The sequence below is a fragment of the Haliaeetus albicilla genome, chromosome 8 (assembly GCF_947461875.1).
Source record: "Haliaeetus albicilla chromosome 8, bHalAlb1.1, whole genome shotgun sequence".
NCBI lineage: Eukaryota > Metazoa > Chordata > Aves > Accipitriformes > Accipitridae > Haliaeetus > Haliaeetus albicilla.
The window spans coordinates 2,473,886-2,494,472 of record NC_091490.1 but is presented as its reverse complement, the minus strand read 5'-3'; the positions used below and the strand labels follow the sequence as shown (position 1 = coordinate 2,494,472).

At 40.7% G+C, this 20,587-nt stretch overlaps 2 protein-coding genes across 3 annotated transcripts in view; both read left to right on the top strand.

Annotated features, from left to right (window-relative positions):
* Positions 1 to 11,333, top strand: part of DNAJC6 (DnaJ heat shock protein family (Hsp40) member C6) — a 51,592-nt gene extending 40,259 nt beyond the window's left edge. For both annotated transcript variants that reach the window (XM_069788496.1, XM_069788497.1), the window contains exons 14-20: positions 1,300 to 1,452; positions 2,775 to 2,843; positions 3,592 to 3,726; positions 5,253 to 5,513; positions 5,882 to 6,027; positions 7,979 to 8,155; positions 9,064 to 11,333. In XM_069788496.1, the coding sequence (XP_069644597.1) occupies positions 1,300 to 1,452; positions 2,775 to 2,843; positions 3,592 to 3,726; positions 5,253 to 5,513; positions 5,882 to 6,027; positions 7,979 to 8,155; positions 9,064 to 9,165 (1,043 nt within the window). In that variant the 3' untranslated portion in view covers positions 9,166 to 11,333. The remainder of the gene's footprint in view (positions 1 to 1,299; positions 1,453 to 2,774; positions 2,844 to 3,591; positions 3,727 to 5,252; positions 5,514 to 5,881; positions 6,028 to 7,978; positions 8,156 to 9,063) is intronic.
* A 1,624-nt stretch (positions 11,334 to 12,957) lies between these two features.
* LEPROT (leptin receptor overlapping transcript) lies at positions 12,958 to 19,033 on the top strand. Its single transcript, XM_069788495.1, has 4 exons — positions 12,958 to 13,086; positions 13,354 to 13,429; positions 14,246 to 14,432; positions 15,676 to 19,033. Exons 1-4 carry the CDS (start codon positions 13,071 to 13,073, stop codon positions 15,790 to 15,792), a joined length of 396 nt encoding a protein of 131 aa, XP_069644596.1. The 5' UTR covers positions 12,958 to 13,070; the 3' UTR covers positions 15,793 to 19,033.
* The last annotated feature ends 1,554 nt before the right edge of the window (positions 19,034 to 20,587 follow it).

Below are 20,587 nucleotides of genomic sequence, written 5' to 3'. Positions count from 1 at the left end.
ACACATTGAGACCAGGCTGGCAGAAGTAGTGGTTGAATAGCTATTAGCAAGAGGGATCTTTTGGAGTGTCAAGTGAACAGAGGAGAGCAAGTGAAAAATCACATGTAAGTGAACAGATGAAGAACCCAATCTAAGTTACTCAGATTCACTGAGGGCCTTGGGAAGAGGCGGTCAGTTTTACTAAAGTCAAAATGCCAGCAAGTGGCCGGATCCGAGAGCAGGTCTCTGTGCACCACACTGAGCTGCATCAGCCTCCCCATGTTTGCTTTGGCCTAATCCTTTATGTTACAGTTTAAGAGCTGACATGTCAACATGTACCTGATTCAAAGAGCACAGTATGCTTATTTAACTTTTTCTCAGCAACTAATAGCTTAAAGCATTTGCAGCACCTGCCATGGCTCTTATGGAGTCCTCTGTTCTCAGCTAGAATAAAAAAAACCTGCAGGCTTGGGGAGGTTTGTCTGCTAGTACACTTAAATAAGAGCTTGCGAGATAAGTGAAGACTAGTAATTTATTAAGTATCCTGAACAATAAGTAACATAAGTAATGAGTAGCATTATTAACACGATGCATAGCTTCTCAGGATTGTATCTTTCTTACAGTAGTATATATCGCATCTCCATTCAGGATGCTCTTTACCTTAAACTTGTTGGCAAATAAGAATTGGAGTGACTTCATAGGGGTTCCTTTTGTTGGTTGGGCTTGTTGGATTTTTTTTTTTACATGAAAGACAGCAGGCTAAACAAATTGATCAAAAATGGAGTTTGAGAATGAACTGGATTTTTGTAACAAGTGATGCTATGTAGGAAAGACACCAGTTATTTTCTAAAGCTATTTGCGAAAGATGGTCCTTTTACCCTCAACATGTGTAATCTTTAACAGCCTAAAATCATCTTGGACTGCGTTCAGCTCTTGAGAGGAAGCAGGATTTGCACCAGGCTCCAGGCTGTCCCTTACCCTCCATTTATGTATTGGCAGTATGTGCAAGCTGAAACTTCATCTGAAGTGTCTAAGTACCTAAATACTCACTTTGACTACTCCTAAATTCAGCCCCTCTCTTTGGAAAAGACAGATGGGATCAACAAATGTGTTGCTGTGACCAAGTCATGTAGCTTGCTCTATCCCCTAGCATTTGGCTAGGGTAGTGATATTTTCCAGTTGCTCTCTCATAGTCACCTGCTGTCTCCTATTTGTTATCTGCAGGTATTAGGTTTTCTTCTCCACACACCCGTGTCTTTTCCCTGAAGCACGTTCATTGCACAAGTTAATGAATTAGTTTTCTCAAATACGTTTTTACAGCCACTGCCTTTGATCCATTTGGAAGTAGCCCTAAGCAAACTGGTCCAGACCTCCTGGGTTCCTTTCTTGGTTCATCAGCTGTCCCTGGTGATCCTTTCCTTCAAGCAACAAGAAGTCCTTCACCAACTGTGCACAGCGATCCCTTTCACATGGGTAAGAAAGTGAGGCTCTTCTAGTACATTTAAGTAAACACAAAATGCTGCTTTTAAATAGTGATGGAGCCATTAAGTACAAACTGATGCTTACCATAAAATGACTGTAAACCACAGAAACCCCAGCAAACAGGAAAGAGCTTTTTGTCTCCAGACTTAAAGCATATTCATAATTTGAAGTGTGGTGGGATGAGACTAGTTTTGCTCAAGTCTTATACTTAATTAATAAGCTATTTGTATACATGATAAAAGAGACCATGAAGAATGTCTGCCTGCATATTCCTGTGGTTATGAGGTCTCGTTTGAACCAAACTACCATTAATTGAGCTAAATAGAGCATGGCATATTAAGCCTGCTAGAGAAAACACATATCCTTTGGTGATTTTAATTACAGGCATCTGCTTTCTTTAGTTCTGATAATAACCCTGGACAAATTCACAGTTGAATTTGACTCTTATTTGAAGAGAAGGATTTTTTTTCATTGGACTTTTTTCTTCTTTTTGTTTGAAATGTTCCTTAGTTGTCCTATGCCAGAATTGAATGTTGTAACCTTCTGTGAACCACATTCAGATACAAATTTGTTTGTGTCTGATCATCTAATGCGTGTCCCTTGGGTGCAACAGTCTCACTGGAAAGCCAAAATGACTAAGGAGGGAACTAGTGTGCTGCTGGCACTGTTCGTATCCTTGCTTTGCCAAACTCGGGTATTGGATATTAACTCTGTGAATAAGATGGCTGGGTCACACTTGGAGCTGGCTGCAATAATGAAAGTAATTGAAATGGTATCCCAGCATGATGAGCTATTAAATTACACTGCTAGTATCTGCAGATAATGAAACGCTGGCAGGGTGAACTGCATAGATGTACAGGCTTTATTTGATACAGGGTTAAGGGAAGGACTGTGTGTGTTCTTACTGGTTTACATCTGTGTGGGCTGCTGTGCTTTATTTGTTTTCTCCATAGTTGCCCTTTGCTTGCAGAATATTTCCTTGGGTTGAGATGTATTCAGAAACACAAAACCACATGTGTTATTCTGGTGGTAAGGTTTTTATAAATAAGTATATAAAGCCTCTGACCAAAGCTACCATAAAATGAACACTGTAGATCTGTGTCCTTCCACACTTAACTCTGTATAGCATGACATGACAAAAAAATGTTAAATTTGTAATGCCCATTGTGAGGGAGAAGTTCATTTCTAATTGGCAAATGGTAGGTGAATGCAGTACTGTTTCTCCTGCTCCTTGCCCCCTGCTCTTCCTAGATGGGATTATGTTGGTTTTGCTCTACTGCTTTAAGATATTTATATGTAATCATTCTGCTTAGCTTCTAGCACACCAACGGTTTCCATACAACCAGATGTTTCCGGTGGTTGGGACTGGGCCAACAAACCAGGTATGTATCATAAAAATTCAGGACATCTAACAAAAAAACCTTAAGGAGCCCTGAGAGAGGAGAGGCAGAGGGAAAATGCTACCAGTGACTGCAGTGAACAGGTTCCCCCCTTCTGCTGCTTAGCACTTTGACTAATACAACAAAACTTTAATCAAGATTTTGGTTTCATCTGAACTGCAGCAGGTATGCTGTACCTGTTGTCCTGGTCTCCCAGTTGTCCAGGAGAGGATCTGGCTAAAGACTACCAAACTCTTTCTGTTAAAAAAAAAAAATCTGGGTTTCTTTCCTCAAGAAACCAGGGCCTGAAGTGGGAAAAGTGCTTGGTGAGGGTGTACATAGTTGTGTTTTATTCCAGTGTGGAGCCACATGAAGGACCTGGGAAGTGCTATGCATTCCTGGGATGCCAATAAATAATAGCATGATTCTCTCTAATCTTGGGAGACTATGTATGTCCTACCAAAAGTTGTTTCCTGAAGGCTTCTGGTTCTTAAAATACATCCATTTGTCATAATTACTGTGTCACTGAAGACAGTCTAGGGAACACTTTTGTTGCTGATCCTAATTGTGAGTGGGTGTGTGACTAGTCTGGGCCAACGCTGAGTTGAGACTGCTTAGGAACCTGACAAGAGTATACTTAATTTTAACAGCAGTCTTCTAACATCATGTGACTAAGCACTGGGTAAGAGCTGCACTCATGTAAAATAGGGATAAAAACTGAGTTATTTTTTCTTTTTTTTTTTCCTTTAAGGTGGCCTAGGTGTGGGAAGTAAGTCAGCTGCCACCAGTCCTACAGGATCCCTCCATAGCACTCCCACTCATCAGGCTAAACCCCAAACACTGGATCCATTTGCTGATCTGGGGACTCTTGGAGCAAGTTTAGCAGGTTTGCATCCCTTATTTAAAAAAAAAAAAAAAAAAAAAAAAAAAAATTACCAGCTCTGTTTTAGGGAAATAGGATGAACAGCCTGGTATGTGACAGAGCTCTGTGGGTCCTTTCAACCTACCTGCATGTTGGTGCTGCTTTCAAGCTCTCCCTTCTGCCTGATTTTCTGTAAGCTCTCACAAATCTGTGCTTTACTGATCCTCCATCAAAAAAAAAAAACCTGCTAACAACTTGTTGGGACCTCTGTAGGCTGTATGGTTTGCTAACTGTAACCTCTATCTCATAAGTCTAAACAGTCTCTGGCTAAGGATGCTCTGTGTTTTAACTCCAACTGGAGAACTGTTGCTACAGACCTTGGAGCAGTGCCTGGGAGGAGACTTTGGCTCTTCAAAGCTACTGGGGTCCCCGAGGAATTGTTTCCTTCTAGACTTGACTCATTTTTGTCTTTTGTGAGGAAATGTGTGGAACCTCACTAATCTGCCTCTAATTTGCAGTACTATCTAAGTGTGGAGTTTGAATCCATTTTCATTTGCACCTGGCTACAAAGGACTGTTTGCTTGACTGCTTAGACAAGGATTTTTTCCTTGTTTTATCTCGGAAAAGAATCAGCAAACCCTGGACCTCGGTGTTAAAAAGGCAGTTCTGACAAATTGTTTAAGTTTTTCTTAAAACCCAGCATGTTGGCTTCTCTGACTCTGGTAAATAGATTTTTCTTCCCTTTGTCACTGCCCTCAGCTCTTTGCAAGCCATTGTGGTTTTATCTGATGTTTGTATTCTTTGCGTCAGTACCAGCATGGTTCTGGAATTAGGTTTCCCAGTTCCCTCTGCTGGATCACTAGCTGCTCTGCAGGAGCAAAATAAAAAGTATGCCAAGAGCCATGTCAGAGCATTGAGGTGCTTTTAAAACACGTATTCTGTAGCAAAGTTATGGTGTTTAAAAACAAATAACTTGGCATCCACAGGATATTTAACCACATTTTTGTTGTTCAAAGTCAAAAGCATTTGATCCAGTTTCTGTGACACATTCCAGAGCTCAGAGTTGAGTGTGGATGTTAGTCTCAAATAATAAAACATTAACTCTGCATACCTCTCACCACAAACTATGCCAGAGGAGCATCCCCTAAGGTAATAAGGTGCTGAAACACACAGCTCTGTGGGATAGTATTACATCAGCACAGCATAAGGAGATACTATTTCAACATAGGTCAACTTGATGTTGCCACCATAACACACAGCAGCCGTGGTTCCCAGTTAGCTGCATGTAGCTTTCTCTGTGTTTCCCCAATGAACCACTACTCCAATTCCTGTGCAATCTTCAAGGGCAGTTGCTGTCTTTTAAGCAGCTTACGGAGCAGTGACAGGTAAGTTGAAAGGCTTTGTCTGATGTTGCAAAAATAAGTTTGTGGCAGAGCTGAAAATAGAAGCCAGCTGCCTGGGGGATTTTGATTAGGTTCCCTCTTTTGGGAAGGCAAGTCAGTATCCTGTTTGCTAATGCTCACAGTCATTCCTTTCCCCGTACTCTGCAGGTGGCCCTTCGTTTGCCAGTAAACCGACCACACCGACAGGCATGGGTGGAGGATTCCCCCCCTCGCCACAGAAACCCTCTCCCCAGCCCATGGGCGGCAGCGGTTGGCAGCAAGGAGCTGGCTATGGCTGGCAGCAGGCACAACCCAAAGCCCAGCCAAGCATGCCTCACGCATCTCCCCAGAACAAGCCCAATTACAACGTGAGTTTCTCAGCGATGCCGGGAGCACAAAACGAACGTGGAAAAGGACCGGCTAACGTTGGTAAGCTTTTCAGAGTTCAGCATCCAAAAGGCTGACTCCTTCTAATATTGCTTTAATGTTCCAACGCCTTAACAGGTTAGGGTCTAAGCAAGTAAGTCATGCTGATCATTTGATGATATATAAAGTTCAACACTAGTTGTCCTGTCCTAGACTCTAAAGCGTGCTAATATTTGGGAAACCCTGTGTGCCAAGTAAGCTTCAATAATAATTAAAAAGTAACATTAGCCTATACCTCTTTTGTGAGAACCTGGACACCCATTAGCACTGGGAGATTGTTATAGTGATAAGCCGGGGGGGGGTGGCTTGGGTAGAAAAGCAGTGTTAAACCTGTATTGTGATAACAAATTCAAATCTTCTTGTTTTTCAAGATTCAAAACCAAAAGTGTCTGCAGATTTCGAAGACCTATTATCTGGTCAAGGTTTTAATGCTCACAAGGACAAGAAAGGCCCCAAAACAATAGCTGAGATGAGAAAAGAAGAAATGGCTAAGGAGATGGACCCTGAAAAACTAAAAGTAAGCAATATTCTTGTTTATGCTCTTACAATCATTCAACGTGTCTGTCTTTCTCAATGTGTTGGAGGCTGCTTGAAACTCTGCTCCTGAAAGGTGGAGGGGGCAGTAATCCACCAGCCATCCCACGTGTGAGGCAGCAGAGCAAATCTTTCAGATTATTTAGTGCTAGAAGCTATCGTCCTGTTTTAGCACTTACTTTAGTGCGTGGCCTCCACAGTATTGCTGGATCCCAAGGACCATGTGCTATCTCTTCTGCTTGCTTTCCATAAAGTAGGTGTCTAAACTTGATAGCATCATAAACTGCTGTGCTCCCCATTCGCATGCCAGACAGCAGTGAGCTAGGGGGACCAGAAACACGAAGTCATAAACTGCAGGTATTGGGGAATATCTGGAAGAATCTCCACTATCTCATCAGAATGAGAGATACTGCTTAGAAAAAAGTGATCAGTTTGTAAAAACTCTGTTCTAAAATAGCTTATTACAAATAAACCAGATAAAAAAAGTAGTGACCATCTCTGCCAGTCCTTCTGCCAAACCTAGGTTTTTGTGGAACAGGGGATGTTGTCCCCATGATGAGATTGCCTTGGGGCAGAAAGCGAGAACTTCCTGCTGCTGGTTCATATAATAAATTCTCATGCCTTCCCTGGAGATGTGAGCATCCTTTGGAATAGATTTAAAACTCCAAGGTTGCATTTCTGTCCTAAACCAGGCTGTAGCAAACAGTGGCTTGCTCAGTGTTACTGTCAGGGCTGCTGGTCTTCCACATCACTCCAGCCCTGATTAGCAGGCACAGCTAATTGAACTAATCCTCTGTCTCATTAATCTTGCCTGCTTTGGAATTCTCTCATCTCTCCTCGATAAACTGCCAAACCACAGATCTATTATGAAGGGAAGGAAACTCAGTCTGTCCTGCTCTACATTTGAAATATGAAACTATGAATTATAATTACAGAAGGATACAGAACTGAGAGGAAAAGCCCAAGCAAAAGCAAAGCAAACTTCTAGAAAACAGCATGAGTGAATTTTTAAAAAAATTTTTTTTTTTAACCTTTGGAAAGCGTGTGCCAGCAACCATGCTGAACACAAACGTCAGCCACTTGTAACCAAGCCGGACAGCTGTCAGGCCATCAAGTGGGCAGTAGTTTTCCCAATTCATAAGCTATACAACTTCAGCGATTCATGTGGTACTACTTACTGTGTGTAACATTTTTCCCCCCAGCAAGCTGCTGAATCACTGAAGCACCCAGCTGATTCTCCCTTCCCAATAAAACTCCCTTTGCTCTGATGCATTTTATTTCCCTGAGTCACTTCAGTTCAGCCTGGAACCGTTAAACCTATTTATGTTTTGGTTTTCACATTTACTTCCCTTTCCTCCTTGCCTTCCTCAGCTGTAGGCTAAGATGGCAGCCACTAAGGGGGACTACATCATCTAGGAAAGCAGACTGCCTTTTGCTTTATTTGGCTGCTGGGTTGAAGGTAGCAGATAGGCACATGGAGAGAACTGAGGCTTTGGACTTAGAGCTTAAAAAGATTTGTATTGAAGCCAACCTTCAACATGAGTCTGTAGAAGACTTAACTCTAAACATGCACAAAAGATACACATCCACAGCAGAGTTCTAGTCGAGCTTACTTCAGATGTGCAATTAAGTTTGCTAAAGAGCCACACAATTAATCATTTCATTTCTCTTTTGACTATTCCATCTGTTTATAAGCATTACCAACTCAGTATTTTTAGCAGGGATGTTGCTCAAGGTGTGTCTTAACTTTTCAAGCAGTGATATAAAAATGAATGACAAAGTAGAGACTGACAAGTATCTTCCAAAGGTTTTCTAAAGCTTGGAAAGAAATGTAAGATGCTCCTTGGAGTCATTGGTATTCAAATGAAAAAAACTTTTTTCTACTGGAATATCTAATGTAAGGCATAAATTGAGACTCACCTTCTTCTCTCCAGGTCCTGGAATGGATTGAAGGGAAAGAGAGAAATATAAGAGCCCTGCTGTCCACAATGCATACAGTCTTATGGGCAGGGGAGACCAAGTGGAAACCTGTTAGTATGGCAGATCTTGTCACACCAGAGCAAGTGAAGAAGGTCTACCGGCGGGCAGTGCTTGTCGTTCATCCTGACAAGGTGAGGTTTTCCTAGTTTCACACTGTTCAGAAATTGTTACTGTTCTCTTAATTATGAAGTGTTGAATGTGATTGCTTAATTTATTGGTGCAAACAGCTTTGTGGAAAGTAGTAGTTCAAGATTTTTGTGGGTTTCTGAAAGGTGAGAAGTCTAACCGCTCCCAGCCCCAAGACTGTGCTTGCTACACGCTGCTCCTAGCAACAGAGATTCAGATCTTCAGCTTTTGTCACCCTCACTTTGACTCTAAGCCATACTGGTGGTGAACAACAGTCCAGAATATTGTGCCTGCTGAAGGGGATGAGGATGTGATAAAGGCATATGAAAGGACAGGGGTCTTAAAATCAAACTGCTGAAACGGAAGAATCAGGTTTATCTGACTATCTGACTTGTGGCTTGTGGTCTTGCTGCTTACGCTTGCCAACCAGAGTGCAATGACACCATCTGGGAAACCCGATGGCGATGACGAGGCTTCCCCTTTTAACGAAATGGAGGCCCTGAGAGTTTCAGGGCAGTGGGCAAGGCTTGAGATGATGTGGGCTGCTGAGAGGTTTGTAGGAATACTGCTTTTATCAAGGAACTGTTTCAGGTGGCAGCTCTTTCCCATCAGTGCAGGTAAAATGCCTCTTGCAAAGTCTAGATTAAATTTTTTTTGCCCTTGGGACTGCAGTGCTTTATCACACGTGGGGGGGTTATCAGCTCTGAGGAGCAGAAGAGCTGAAGAGCCAGGAAATTCTCAAGCTGAAAACAAGGTAAGCAGCCCTCAACAGTAGCTTATTCTTGTCAAAGAATAAGTGAAAACCATTCATGGAAAGTGAACGATAACTGCTTGAGAATCTAGCTGCTCAAATGTCAACTTCTTGTAGTCTGATTTGGTAGCTGTGATATCCCTCTTTCTGTTTTTATTCCAGGCTACTGGGCAGCCATATGAACAATATGCAAAGATGATATTTATGGAGCTAAATGATGCCTGGTCAGAATTTGAAAACCAAGGACAAAAACCCTTGTATTAGGTACTTTCTCAGTCTCCACTACAGACCTGTGCTAGTGCTTATATAGTCTCTTGTCACAAATGTCACAGATCAACCAAACTCTGGCTGGAAATTCAGAAGTTTCAGAAAACTAAGAGCCTAATACTTATCATGAAGAACAAGAGAAAGGTGTCCTTATACTTGTATCAAGAATCCTGAGCTCAGAGGAACTCTAGCCACCTGGCTCACCATATGAGAGCCATGGGGTTACAGTTTCTTGTAACTTTTATATTTTCCTTTGGATTCCAGTGGGGTGAGAAAGAACACATTCTGGGAAAAGGTGGAATTGTTCTGTCTCTGACACAGTGTAGCTGGTGAATTTCCTACTTTTTTGTGATATGTGATATGGCAACACTTCAGTTGAGTTCAATAACTGGTGGTGAAGCCCAAACTTTGATGTGCTTTCTTCCTAGGTTTGGATCAAACTTTATCAAATTTAAGTGCTCAGATGTGGTTTAGGCACACTTCTAACAGTCACCATTTGCTGCTTAATTGCTCATATAGTATAGTATGCCTGAATAGAGACAAAGCTGAATCCTGGGTTAGATCAGTGTGGCAGCTGAACTGCTGCTTTACGCATTAATACTGTACAGTCCAGCAGTAAAATGTGTAGAAGAAATTCCTCAGCATTATGGAGCAAGTGTCTTTTAAAGCAAGCAACAAGTAATTGATGTTAAACAGCACTTTGTTGGTTTGTTAAACAGCAGTTCTGGGGGAATAGGGTTCTTTGGGGGATAGGGAATTGGGGGGAATGGTGAATCCAGATTTGTAAATGTGAGGAATGAGCATGTACTGCATTTCCCATGAAGTTCTCATCAATAGCTTGAAACCATCAAACAAAAGAAATATCAACAAACTAAAACTCTGCTGTAAAGTTTTAGAAACTTCCTAGTCTATAGGTCACACTTCCCCTCCTGAGGATTCAGAAGACTTTTTCCAGCCCACTTGTATCACCTCTATGCCTTTATCAGCTCCAGAGCACTTGGCAAAGGCTCTTGGCAGAATGCAACCTGTTGCAACTTCACTTTTCAGATCATGGTGTGCAAGCTGTCATGCAGACATCTGTGGACCAGGTCTGATTTTTTGAGGTAAATACAATGCAAATTGATTATCATAAAAGTTTATATTGGACCAAAGCAATAAGATCACAAGGAAATATCTCTGATGCTAAAGCTGAAGCATCTTTCCTAGTTAAAAACCAAGTTACACTCTTCACCCCAAATTCTGGCATTCTCCTTTTGTAGAATAACTAAAGCTAGCAGTTTATTTACCAGCATGTTGTATCTGTATTTGAGCTTTGAAAGGGCAGGTATATGCAGAAGATGGGCAGGAAATCATTTGTATTTACTGCTTCAGGAACAGGGTGCCATCTGATGTGAGTCTTTAAAGCTGGTGGTTTTTAAAGACAATCCACTTGTTGTTGCACTTACATTTTCAAGTGGCAAAACTTCTATTGCAAAGACAGTGTGTCAAAGTACATTGCTTTCTGTATAAAAGTCATCCTTTTGTTGTATTGGTCCATTATTTACTACCATTAATTGAAAATGTGAAACCAACACATAGGTCTCCTTTTATATAAAGGACCTTAAGATAATAGTAACAAACTGGATGTTATTTATTAATGTTTTGATCCAGTATGTGCTTGTCTTATTTAAAGAGATAACTGGAATGTGAACCATGTTCCTGTGATTTGTTGGTTTATTGTTTCTCATTCACATTTGTAGATATTGTGACCTATGCCTATATAATAAAAAGGATCTCATTACTATAACGTACTTTTTTAATGATAAAAACTACATTAGCTTTGTATCAAGTTTGTCATGGCACATAACTCTGGATACTCATACGTTCACAAAATACAAATCCATCATTAAACTTTATCTACCAAAAGAAACCCTACCCCACTTAAGCTTTGATTACTTCCATCCCTAATGTTTTTATGGATGCATGAAAGTATTAGGACGTATGTATATCAAAATAGTTAACTTAAAAAAAAATTCTTGTCATATCTGGTAGTGACAGAGGTTATCAATGTTCAGGTTTACTGTTTCACTAAATTATTGTAATTTTTGTAAATACAGTATATACTCAATGAAATTGTGACTAGTCTAAAACATTTGTATATACATTAAAAAGCTCAAATTAACTTATTCAGGTATGTTTTGTGCTTGTGGGGGAAAAAAAAAACCTTCTACCTTCTCTGCAAATGCTGGATAAGCAACAATGAATCCATGTATGGTAAATGGAAACTTCTTTTGTCTACAACATCTTACATGTATGACTAACACCTCTGCTGCTCTAGTGCAGAGTTGGGTGGGACCTGTGTGGTACACATAAAGGTAGCCATAAATTACTTGCTCTGGAGACAAATACTTTTTTTTTCTAGAGCTTTTATTTCCTCAAGAGCAAACGAAGCTACATGAAAAAGCCAGTTGCCATTACTGCAAGCAGATTGTAAGAGTAGTAAGGGTTTAATTTAGAGTAAATTTGCAATGGGAAAAGATGCAGCCTTTCCTGCTTAAGAGAAAAAAACCTTCAGCCCACCTGGAACAGAAGATGGTAATTTAACTTGTTTCTATGTTTTGATTTTTTAAAATTTTTTTTACAAGTCAAGTCAGGTGCATATTTATATGTTTACTGTTGGTCCAAAGCTGTTTACATTAGCAGCAGCTGTACCAGGATGTAAGCTTCTGTTGAAATTCCTAGGGCTTTTTTGCTTGTTGATGACAGCTAAAAGCTCTGTTCTGCTCTAACACTTTGGGGAAGGTACAGCGAAAGGGTCTCTACATGGTTTTCTGTTGCAAAATAAGCCCAGAAATGCTGAGTTCACTTGCTGCTTACAAACTGTGACCAAACCATAATATTAAAATTGTACATCTGCTCACATGATATGGGTTGTGTGCCTTGGCCAGTGTCAGTATTGCCTTTTTTAAGTGGTCTCTAATGCCATGCAGTAATTCACAGGTTGGCATTTTGGGTAGTTTTCCTAAATTAAGACATTTTGGAAACAACTTGTTGCTTGCTATTCTTATGCTACCATGCTTCAGCGACCCGTGGCCAAGCAAGTCAGCAAACATAGCACCTGACAACATTTTCACTTGAAGCATTTAGTTACATCAGTCTGCTGTTTTAATTAGGCAGCCTTCTTGGCTCTAGATAATTTAAAGTTAATAATGAAATTGGGGAAAAAATCTGTGCTGGAGAAGGTACAAAACAAGAAGAAGAGCTGAGACGCAGAACTGGGAGAGATCTAAAGAAATCCTGTGTGGGGAGGTGAATCCAAAGGGCTGTGCAAATTCTCCCTTAAAAAGGCTGTTCTTGGGTCAAAAATGGGATCTCAAAAACCTAAGACTTCAAAAAATACTGCTCTAAAAAAGACATGCCCTTCTTGGGGTGGATGATGCAAATCCTGAGAAGGCACCGTGTGAGACAAGCAAGTGCTTGGGCCCATTTTTGGGGGTGAAAACTGGGGTTTTTAGAAGTAGCCTGCAAGATGGTGGTGACTGCTGGGCGGGGGCTGTTCAAAGCTGTATTTCTGTATTCAGATCGTGCTTGTGCACGTCTATATACAGGTATTTGCGCACATGTACACCATATATAAAGATATATATGTTTGTTTGTGTGTGTTATGTTAAACACCCGCCCCAAGGCCCGACTGGAGGCGTAGACGCCGCCCCGTAACCATGGCGACGGGTAGGCTGGCGGCCCGCCCGTTTCCTCACAGCTAGCCCCGCCCCCTTTCCCATGCGTGGGCGGGGCCAGGCCGGGAATCGCCTCTTAGGTGACGCTGTCGGCTCACGTGGTGTAGGAGGGAGGGCGGGGCAAGAGGTGGGTAGGCGGAAGTCGCTCGCCGCCACCTCAGCTCGGCGTCGTTCAGAGCCCCGAACATGGCGGGCATCAAAGGTACCGAGCGCTCCCGGCCGGCTGGGCGGCGAAGCGGCTCGGAGCTGCCGTTCGGCAGCTCCGAGCCGCTTCGCCGCCCGCCGGCCGGGGGTCCCCTCTCCCTCTGAGGGAGCAGAACGACCGGGTTGCGCTTCCAACTTCCCCAGGCATCGCCTCAGCAAGGCGCGGGGGGGGGGACGGGACGGGGACGGGCGGGCTTGGCGGGGAGGGATAACCGGTAACCGGTGAGGCGGCTGCCGCCTCACCGCCTGCCTTGTGCCGTTGCAGCTCTCGTGGCGCTGTCCTTCAGCGGAGCCATCGGGCTGACGTTCCTCATGCTGGGCTGCGCCCTGGAGTACTACGGGTGAGGGGGCCGGCTTCGTTTCCAGAACTTCCCCTTCTTAATCTCTGTCGATTGAGGTGTTAATCTCACTTAATTGAGCTGTTTGGCTCTAGTTATCTTACAGCAGTCGCCCCCTTTCTGGCTCTTGGCACGTGGCAGTTTGTTGTGACTAAATACCACCTCCTTAGCCAGCACTTGTGCTTCCATTAAAAAAAAGACTGAAAACAGCTCAATACTTCCTCAGGAAAAGCGGTGCCATCTTGCTAAGCAGCCGTTTTTAACCTCGCACAGTTCTTTCCCTTACTTCCCTGTTTCTTTAAACAACCCTCCTACCACAAGACTCCACCTGGGATGTCTCTTACACTTAAAAATCCAGGCGAAGCTAACGAGAACTCTCACAAAGAGATGAGAGTGCAAGGGTGTGCCTTCGCAGTCGGCTTGTTTATTCTCCCGGATCCCTCTAATTTGGGAAAGCTCTTGGTTCCTGTCCCGCTTGCCAGCATTTCCTGTTCCTTGTGCGGTGACTGTCGTTTTTGTGAGGCGGTGGTGTGAGCTGAATCAGCAAGGTGATGCAAATGTAAAATCAATTAACCCTTGCTCGTGTGAGAGCGTGGGTCCTGCTCTACGCGAGCCCATATGAGTGTTTGTGCTAATATGCAGGGAAGACAAGGTAGGATTGCCCCTTTGGGTGAAAGCTTGTGGTTAAATCACGTAACCCACTTTTCAAACCATAAAGTAGGATTACAGCTACTGCAATTACTTTTTCTAAAAAGAAGGTACTTTTTATTGAAGCATCTATGTAAACTGATTATGTATTTCCTTTTCCCCCCTCCCCAGTGTATACTGGCCTCTGTTTGTCTTAATATTTTACTTCATCTGCCCCATTCCCCACTTCATTGCAAAAAGAGTAAGTGATGACAGTGATGCAGCTAGCAGTGCCTGCAGGGAACTGGCATATTTCTTCACAACTGGAATTGTTGTTTCTGCCTTTGGATTTCCTATCATCCTTGCACGGGTTGAAGCGGTAAGTTCTGCTTGCTAATTTTAATTATAAGGTACCAGTTACTGAATGTAATCTGTAAGGGTACTGTTGCTGTTTGTAAATCCTGCCTTTAAGTTCATTATTGTGATGTTTCTAGATTCTGATTGAAGGAATCACTCTGCTGAAATTTTGTCTGTCAATGCTGCTTTTTGACCTGAACAAAGGACTTGCATGACTGAAAAGTTTTTAGCTGGGTTTTTCTCCAGAGTTGTTTTGGTCCAATACAAGATATTAACTCCTCCTACATCTCGTGCCTCTCTGTCTCATCAACTTTTGCACCGCTTCTTGCGCCACCTTCCTTATTTTTATTTCAGAATGTCTGCTTTCTCCATTTAGGATGCTGAAAACTTGGTGACTGGAGTGCATTATCAGTTAAAAGATAAAAGGCCAAACTTCCAGAGTCCCCTTCTGGTTTCCAAAGCATTTCCCAAGCTCATGCTTTGTCCTTTCAAAGTCTGAGGAAATCCTGCTAGCTTCTTTTGTCTTTGCTTTCTGAACTGCTCTTCAGTGGTGAGATTTTTGTCACATTTGTTTTGCAAGGCAGAGAACTCTTTCGTCCTGTCACCCAATTGCATCTTTATGTGTTGTGTTGCTTTTCCCCTTCAGTCTTTCAGTTTTGCTTAAAACTTGCGTGCTTAGTTTTTAATTTATTTGTAATGCACAATTTCCTTGACACTGCGTTTTTGGTTTTAAGTTGTGGACCTGACAGTAGGCAGAACCAGAAGTGACCACGAGGGGGAACTCTAATGCATAGCTGTATCTTTTAAGAGTAAATGTCACTTATTTGAGTAAACTTAGTGGGGCAGATCGTTAAAGCAAGCTATTTACCTTTAAGACCACGTACTGTTTTCCATGTTTGTTACTGGCATTTATTTGAAAGGCTATCTTTTATTTTGTTGCATAGCAATTAAAGGAGAGCACTAGTTTCACCAGATTTTTTTTCGATGACTTACGTATGGTTTAGTGACTTGTATGGCAAGGTAATTATTTTGTTCTAAAACATAGCATTATTAGCCTGTCTGTTGAAGTCTTGTATTAATAATATGAGTGGTTGCTAATTGAATAATTAGTCACATGAATTGAATTATTTATTGTTTGTCTTTTTCCTTTATGCTTTTAGCAGCTTTCTGTAGTATTTCGTTTAGTTTATCTAATGCATATAAATAACTGGCCTGAACCTATCTTATAAGAACTGCTTTGATTGTTTCATTTCCTTGCATTTCAGATCAAATGGGGAGCCTGTGGTCTGGTGCTGGCTGGCAATGCAGTCATTTTCCTTACTATTTTAGGCTTTTTTCTTGTGTTTGGTAGAGGAGATGACTTTAGCTGGGAACAGTGGTAGGACATCGCTCTGATGCTGGTAATATTTTACAGCATGTATCACCATATGTATACTCTGTGTGTGTATATGTGTATATATTATAACGTGTGTGTGCACGCTGAGATGTATGTATGTGCATATGCATGTAGTGTTACATTATCAGATCGTAACATGCTTTTTTAAAATGCATTTCAGCCAAAGGGAAAAGGCCTTTGTGACAGCTGTCTTAGTGTATTCAGTAAAAGCTGGAATCACCGTTGCAAATTTGTCCCTGAATAAGTTTACAAAACATAAGCTGTTTTACTCATTTTTTCACTATATATGCATTAACTTTTGTTTTAATCACAGTAGTATCGTTGATACATATGATATTGGTCAGCATGCCTTTTGGTTTTTTTAAACATGTAATCAAAACAGGCTAATACAAAGATTATCCTACTTGGTATTGTTCAACTTGATCGATCTCTCTGCTTTGATTAGGGATGAATGAGTACTTGCTTTTCATTTGAGTAATTTAATTTTAGTGTTTTTTCTTGATAACGTAAAAACCAAACATAAGTTATGCCAACTCTTTTACTCCCTAATGAATGGTTAAAAATCCTTCCTTCTACTTATGGTGTTCATTTAAAAAATAATTCCCCTCCAAAGATACTCACGCTTTGTCCCTATTCAACTTAACAACTGTGGATATATTTGGGGAATAATATATTTTAATGCCTCTTTAATGCTTAGAGCCAACTTTACTTCTCTTATGAAGGTTCACAAAAGAAGAAACTATGCTCAGGACACTTACAATCACAATGTAGTATTCAGCTCTGTGTTCTTGTGTGTGAAATGCCTGAATTGCAAAGGAGTGTTCTGCTGGGTAGGACTTCTTAGCTCCTCAGTTCTCATTGCTTTTAAAACATACTTATTCAACTACTATTTTTTTGTCTGTAAGAAAAGATTGTTATGTTAAAACACTATATTTTTAATAGCATTATCCTAGTAAACATTCACATAATCACACTTACAAAAGTAAACTTTAATACTGTTTTGACTTGCTGAATCCTGCAAATTGTGGAGGCATGCAGTTTTGTAAAAATGCATTCTGATACAGCCCTAACTCTAGAAGACATTTCAGTAATCTGCAAAGGGGTAAAGGAAGAGACACCTTAGTTTATTCTTTCATAGAACAATGGACGCAAAGAGGTTTCTGCTCTGTGAAGTGAGAAGCTGAATTTCTGCATAGGGTATGTTTTACTATTGCAAGTTCTTTATACTAGTAGCTTGCAAATGAGTGTTTTATAGTTGTGTGAGTTAGTTCACAGCAGACTGCCATCACCCTGTGTAGCTATGAGGGACGTTGTGTAAGGAGGTGATAGAATCCACCCTACAAGATGTGGCAGCCTCACCAGCGCAGTGCTTTTTGCCCCCTAAGTTGTATGGAACTACTTACGCTGCTCTCCAAGCTCTCTTAATACTTGTGTACTGCAAAATGGTGTCCTGTGGATTGTTGTGCACAGCAAAGGTTAAAAAATTAATGAATGTTACATGAGCGCTCTGATACTGGGTCTTTTATTCATGCTCAATGCCCTAGAAGAAGGGTACAGAAATCATTCTGTGGTCCAAGTAATGTAGTATCACTTAAGTAGGAATGGAATATCAGGTTTCAGGAAGGTTAATTACATGTTTTAAATTTAAACTTCAGATGAGTATAAGGTGAACAGTTCAGTGCTGAGGAATGCTGACTAGCTGTATTTTATACGGAAGTGTGTCTAGGCTGTCATTCCCGTAAAAGAAGAATTAACATCAGAGGACAGTTTTTTCTGGATGTTAATGCTTCATTGAAGATATAGCAGGAATATACTTGGGAAGTTGCTGTGCATAAACAAGTTCTCTTACAGTGTTTTCTTCCTGACTTTAGAAGAAATCTGTTGGACCCTACTGATTTGTAAAGTACTAGCATGGAAATTATTTGTTCTAATTATGAGCCAAGTTGTATAGAGTAAGCATAGTTTCCACATACAAGTCCTGCTTCGATTCGTGAAGAAGTTGCTGTTTTTCCTATACAATGGCATTTTTCACTCAAATTAGCGAAGTAAAACAGCAACAATAATACACAATTGAAGTGCCTGATCCTGTAAATGCCTAATGTTGTTGCTAACAAGTCTATTTAACTCCTGTTAAAATACTTGTGTGCTTGCAGGGTTAGATTCTTCAGTGTTTTTACTCTTTAGAATTTATGTACCGAAGCCTGCAATAGAAGTCTACAAAACTACTCAATTACTGATGAAATTTTGCTTTCAAGACAGTGGTGCGAAAAACAGCTGAGATAAATTTTTCTTTAAATTAGAGAGTCATTATTTGTAGGACCTGTTGTGGATCTGTTAGTAAATAGTGTGCTTGTGGCAGACTGGGTTACAGGCAGTAAGCATATGACAATCTGAAATGAAAAGGAGGACTAGAACGTGCCGTCTTAAAGAGAGGTTGCTGCTTTGACAAATTACTCTATTGTACTGTATTTCCTTTGATATTACTGTGGTTGGTGGGTACCTCATAAAACGGCAGGTAAATGTTAAGTGGAGAAAGTCAATGTTGGTTTTTGGGTTTTTTTCTTCTTTTGAAGCAGCTACATGCACTAATCCTTAATGTGAACTTCATGCAGTTTTCACCATGGACTTTTATTTTTAAATGTTTAACTTTAAAAATTGTGTTTAACAGTGTTTAAATCATGGAAATCTTCCTTGACCTCTTTAAAAGTAAATTTGCTTGAATGAGTCTTCGACATCAAATAGTCAGGGTAAAAAAAATTTTCAGTGCTTTTTTTTATCAAGAGCTTCGCTCATTCACGCAAACCTGGTGCTTTGATGGCTAGTACTGGGCATACTGTCACTATCTACCAGTAGCAGTTTACTGTGGTTTCTCTGAAATTGTTTTCCTATATGGAAGTGAATACTATGTATCCAAAGTGCCTTAATTTTGATACTATGCCGATTTTGTGAATGCATATACATGGCAATATCACTATGTTTCATAATGAGCTGAAAATCTGTTACTGCATTTTATAAAGCTTCCTTGTCAACTAATCATGTTTTCTGTAATTCGGAATGCAGTGCAGCTTTTGTAACTTGTAAACACTGTTTTTATTGTCTGTGATTGCCAGGTTCTTGAGATGATGAAGTGTTAAAATACAGAAATTAAAACATATTCTACTTTTTTTTTGAATTGTCTAATAAAACTGACATTTTGAATTGTCTAATAAACATACCTGATGCTTAAATATTTGTCTGTCTTAAATTTGAAGAGATGACAACAGACTCTTGTGTGAGAGGAAAGATAGAGAAAATATATCCAGTGGTGCTTTCCTAACGGTATAAATGGTATAATGAACAAATTTCAGAAGCCATGATCTAATTGCAGTAGGTGGCATTACTGTTACGGCATGCATTAGAATGTGTTGTACAGGCGGTACTCTAATATGCAGGGAAATTATCATCACTTATCTCTTATGTACATGGTGAATCTGTGAGCTTTTTAAAGGCGTTCAAAAAAAGATGGTGTGTAAGGTAGCACTTGTCCTCTTCCACTTTCCTAGCTTTGAAAGAGCCTAGAGTAAGACACATCTGCTCTGTCCGCACTGATGGGCAGGGACGCAAAGGGTGTCAAAGCTCTCTTTTCTTTTCTAGGTCTAGGTCAGTACTCCTGTAGTTAAGTTGGTGAATGTATTAAGTGGGTGATTTTGATCCCACCAGCCCTTGTGAAAGTGAAGCCTGCTCAGTTATTTTAATCAATTTGTGAAAGCACCCACCATCAGGAGAAGAAGGCTGTAGTGTCTGTGTTCTGAGTAGCTGATGCTTTCTGTCTACAGCAATGATTTGAACAACTAAGTGTTGGAGAAGGTGAGTGTGTTTGCGCTTTGAATCAGTTAGCTGCTGGCTTTGCCCTGTTTTGCAAAATGAATGTTTGGGATTGCTGTTCTGTACTGCCTAGCCCAACATGCTTTGCATATAGAATAACTTCAGGCTCTAGGCTTGGTTCCTGAGCTCCTTTATTTAACCTGGTTCTGGATTTGCTAGGATTATCTGTATGGTATAACTTTTATTTCCTGTCCTTTCCACCCTTGTTCTTGTAGCTGCTTGTTTTTGTAGTTAATAGAGCTGTTAACCTTGTCAACATATACTTAGCTGGAGGAAAAACATAAAATATGTGTGAGGAGTCAGGAGCACAGGGTACCAGTCACAGTCTTGTGCTGGTTTCGTAGTCTCTTCAGTCCTTTAAGAAAGCTGGTAACCTTCCTAACTAGTTATGACCTTGGGTAGCTTTCTAAAAACTTCAAAGAGACTTTAATCCCATAAAATGAATGTAAGCTCATTAATACCTGGGAGTTAACCAAACAAACTTGTCCTAGCAAGCCACATGTAGATTTTTATTGTTAAACTGAAAATTATGTAAAGCTCTAAAATGATCTCTATAACCCTGATCTCAATTGTTAACACAGCATGACTTTTAAGATACTACATCATTTACTCTGCAGGGATTGTTTCTGATCTGTGATAATGGATGAAAAGACTATTTCATGAAGCTGGATGCACACCAGGTACTAATGACTAATTGATTTGTTTAAGTGGCCCCTGCAAATACATGACCAGTATGTACTAGAGGGCTTTACAGGGAAGTGTCTCTTGATAAAATACGTAAGGAAGCATTGATTGGTGACTTGTGATTAAATTTTAAAGATCAGCTGGACACTCTTAGAGAAGCATTTTCTCCAATGGCCTGTTCCTATATTTATCTCATTTTATTGTTTTGCTTTTGTTCTTTATGTTGAGGTTTA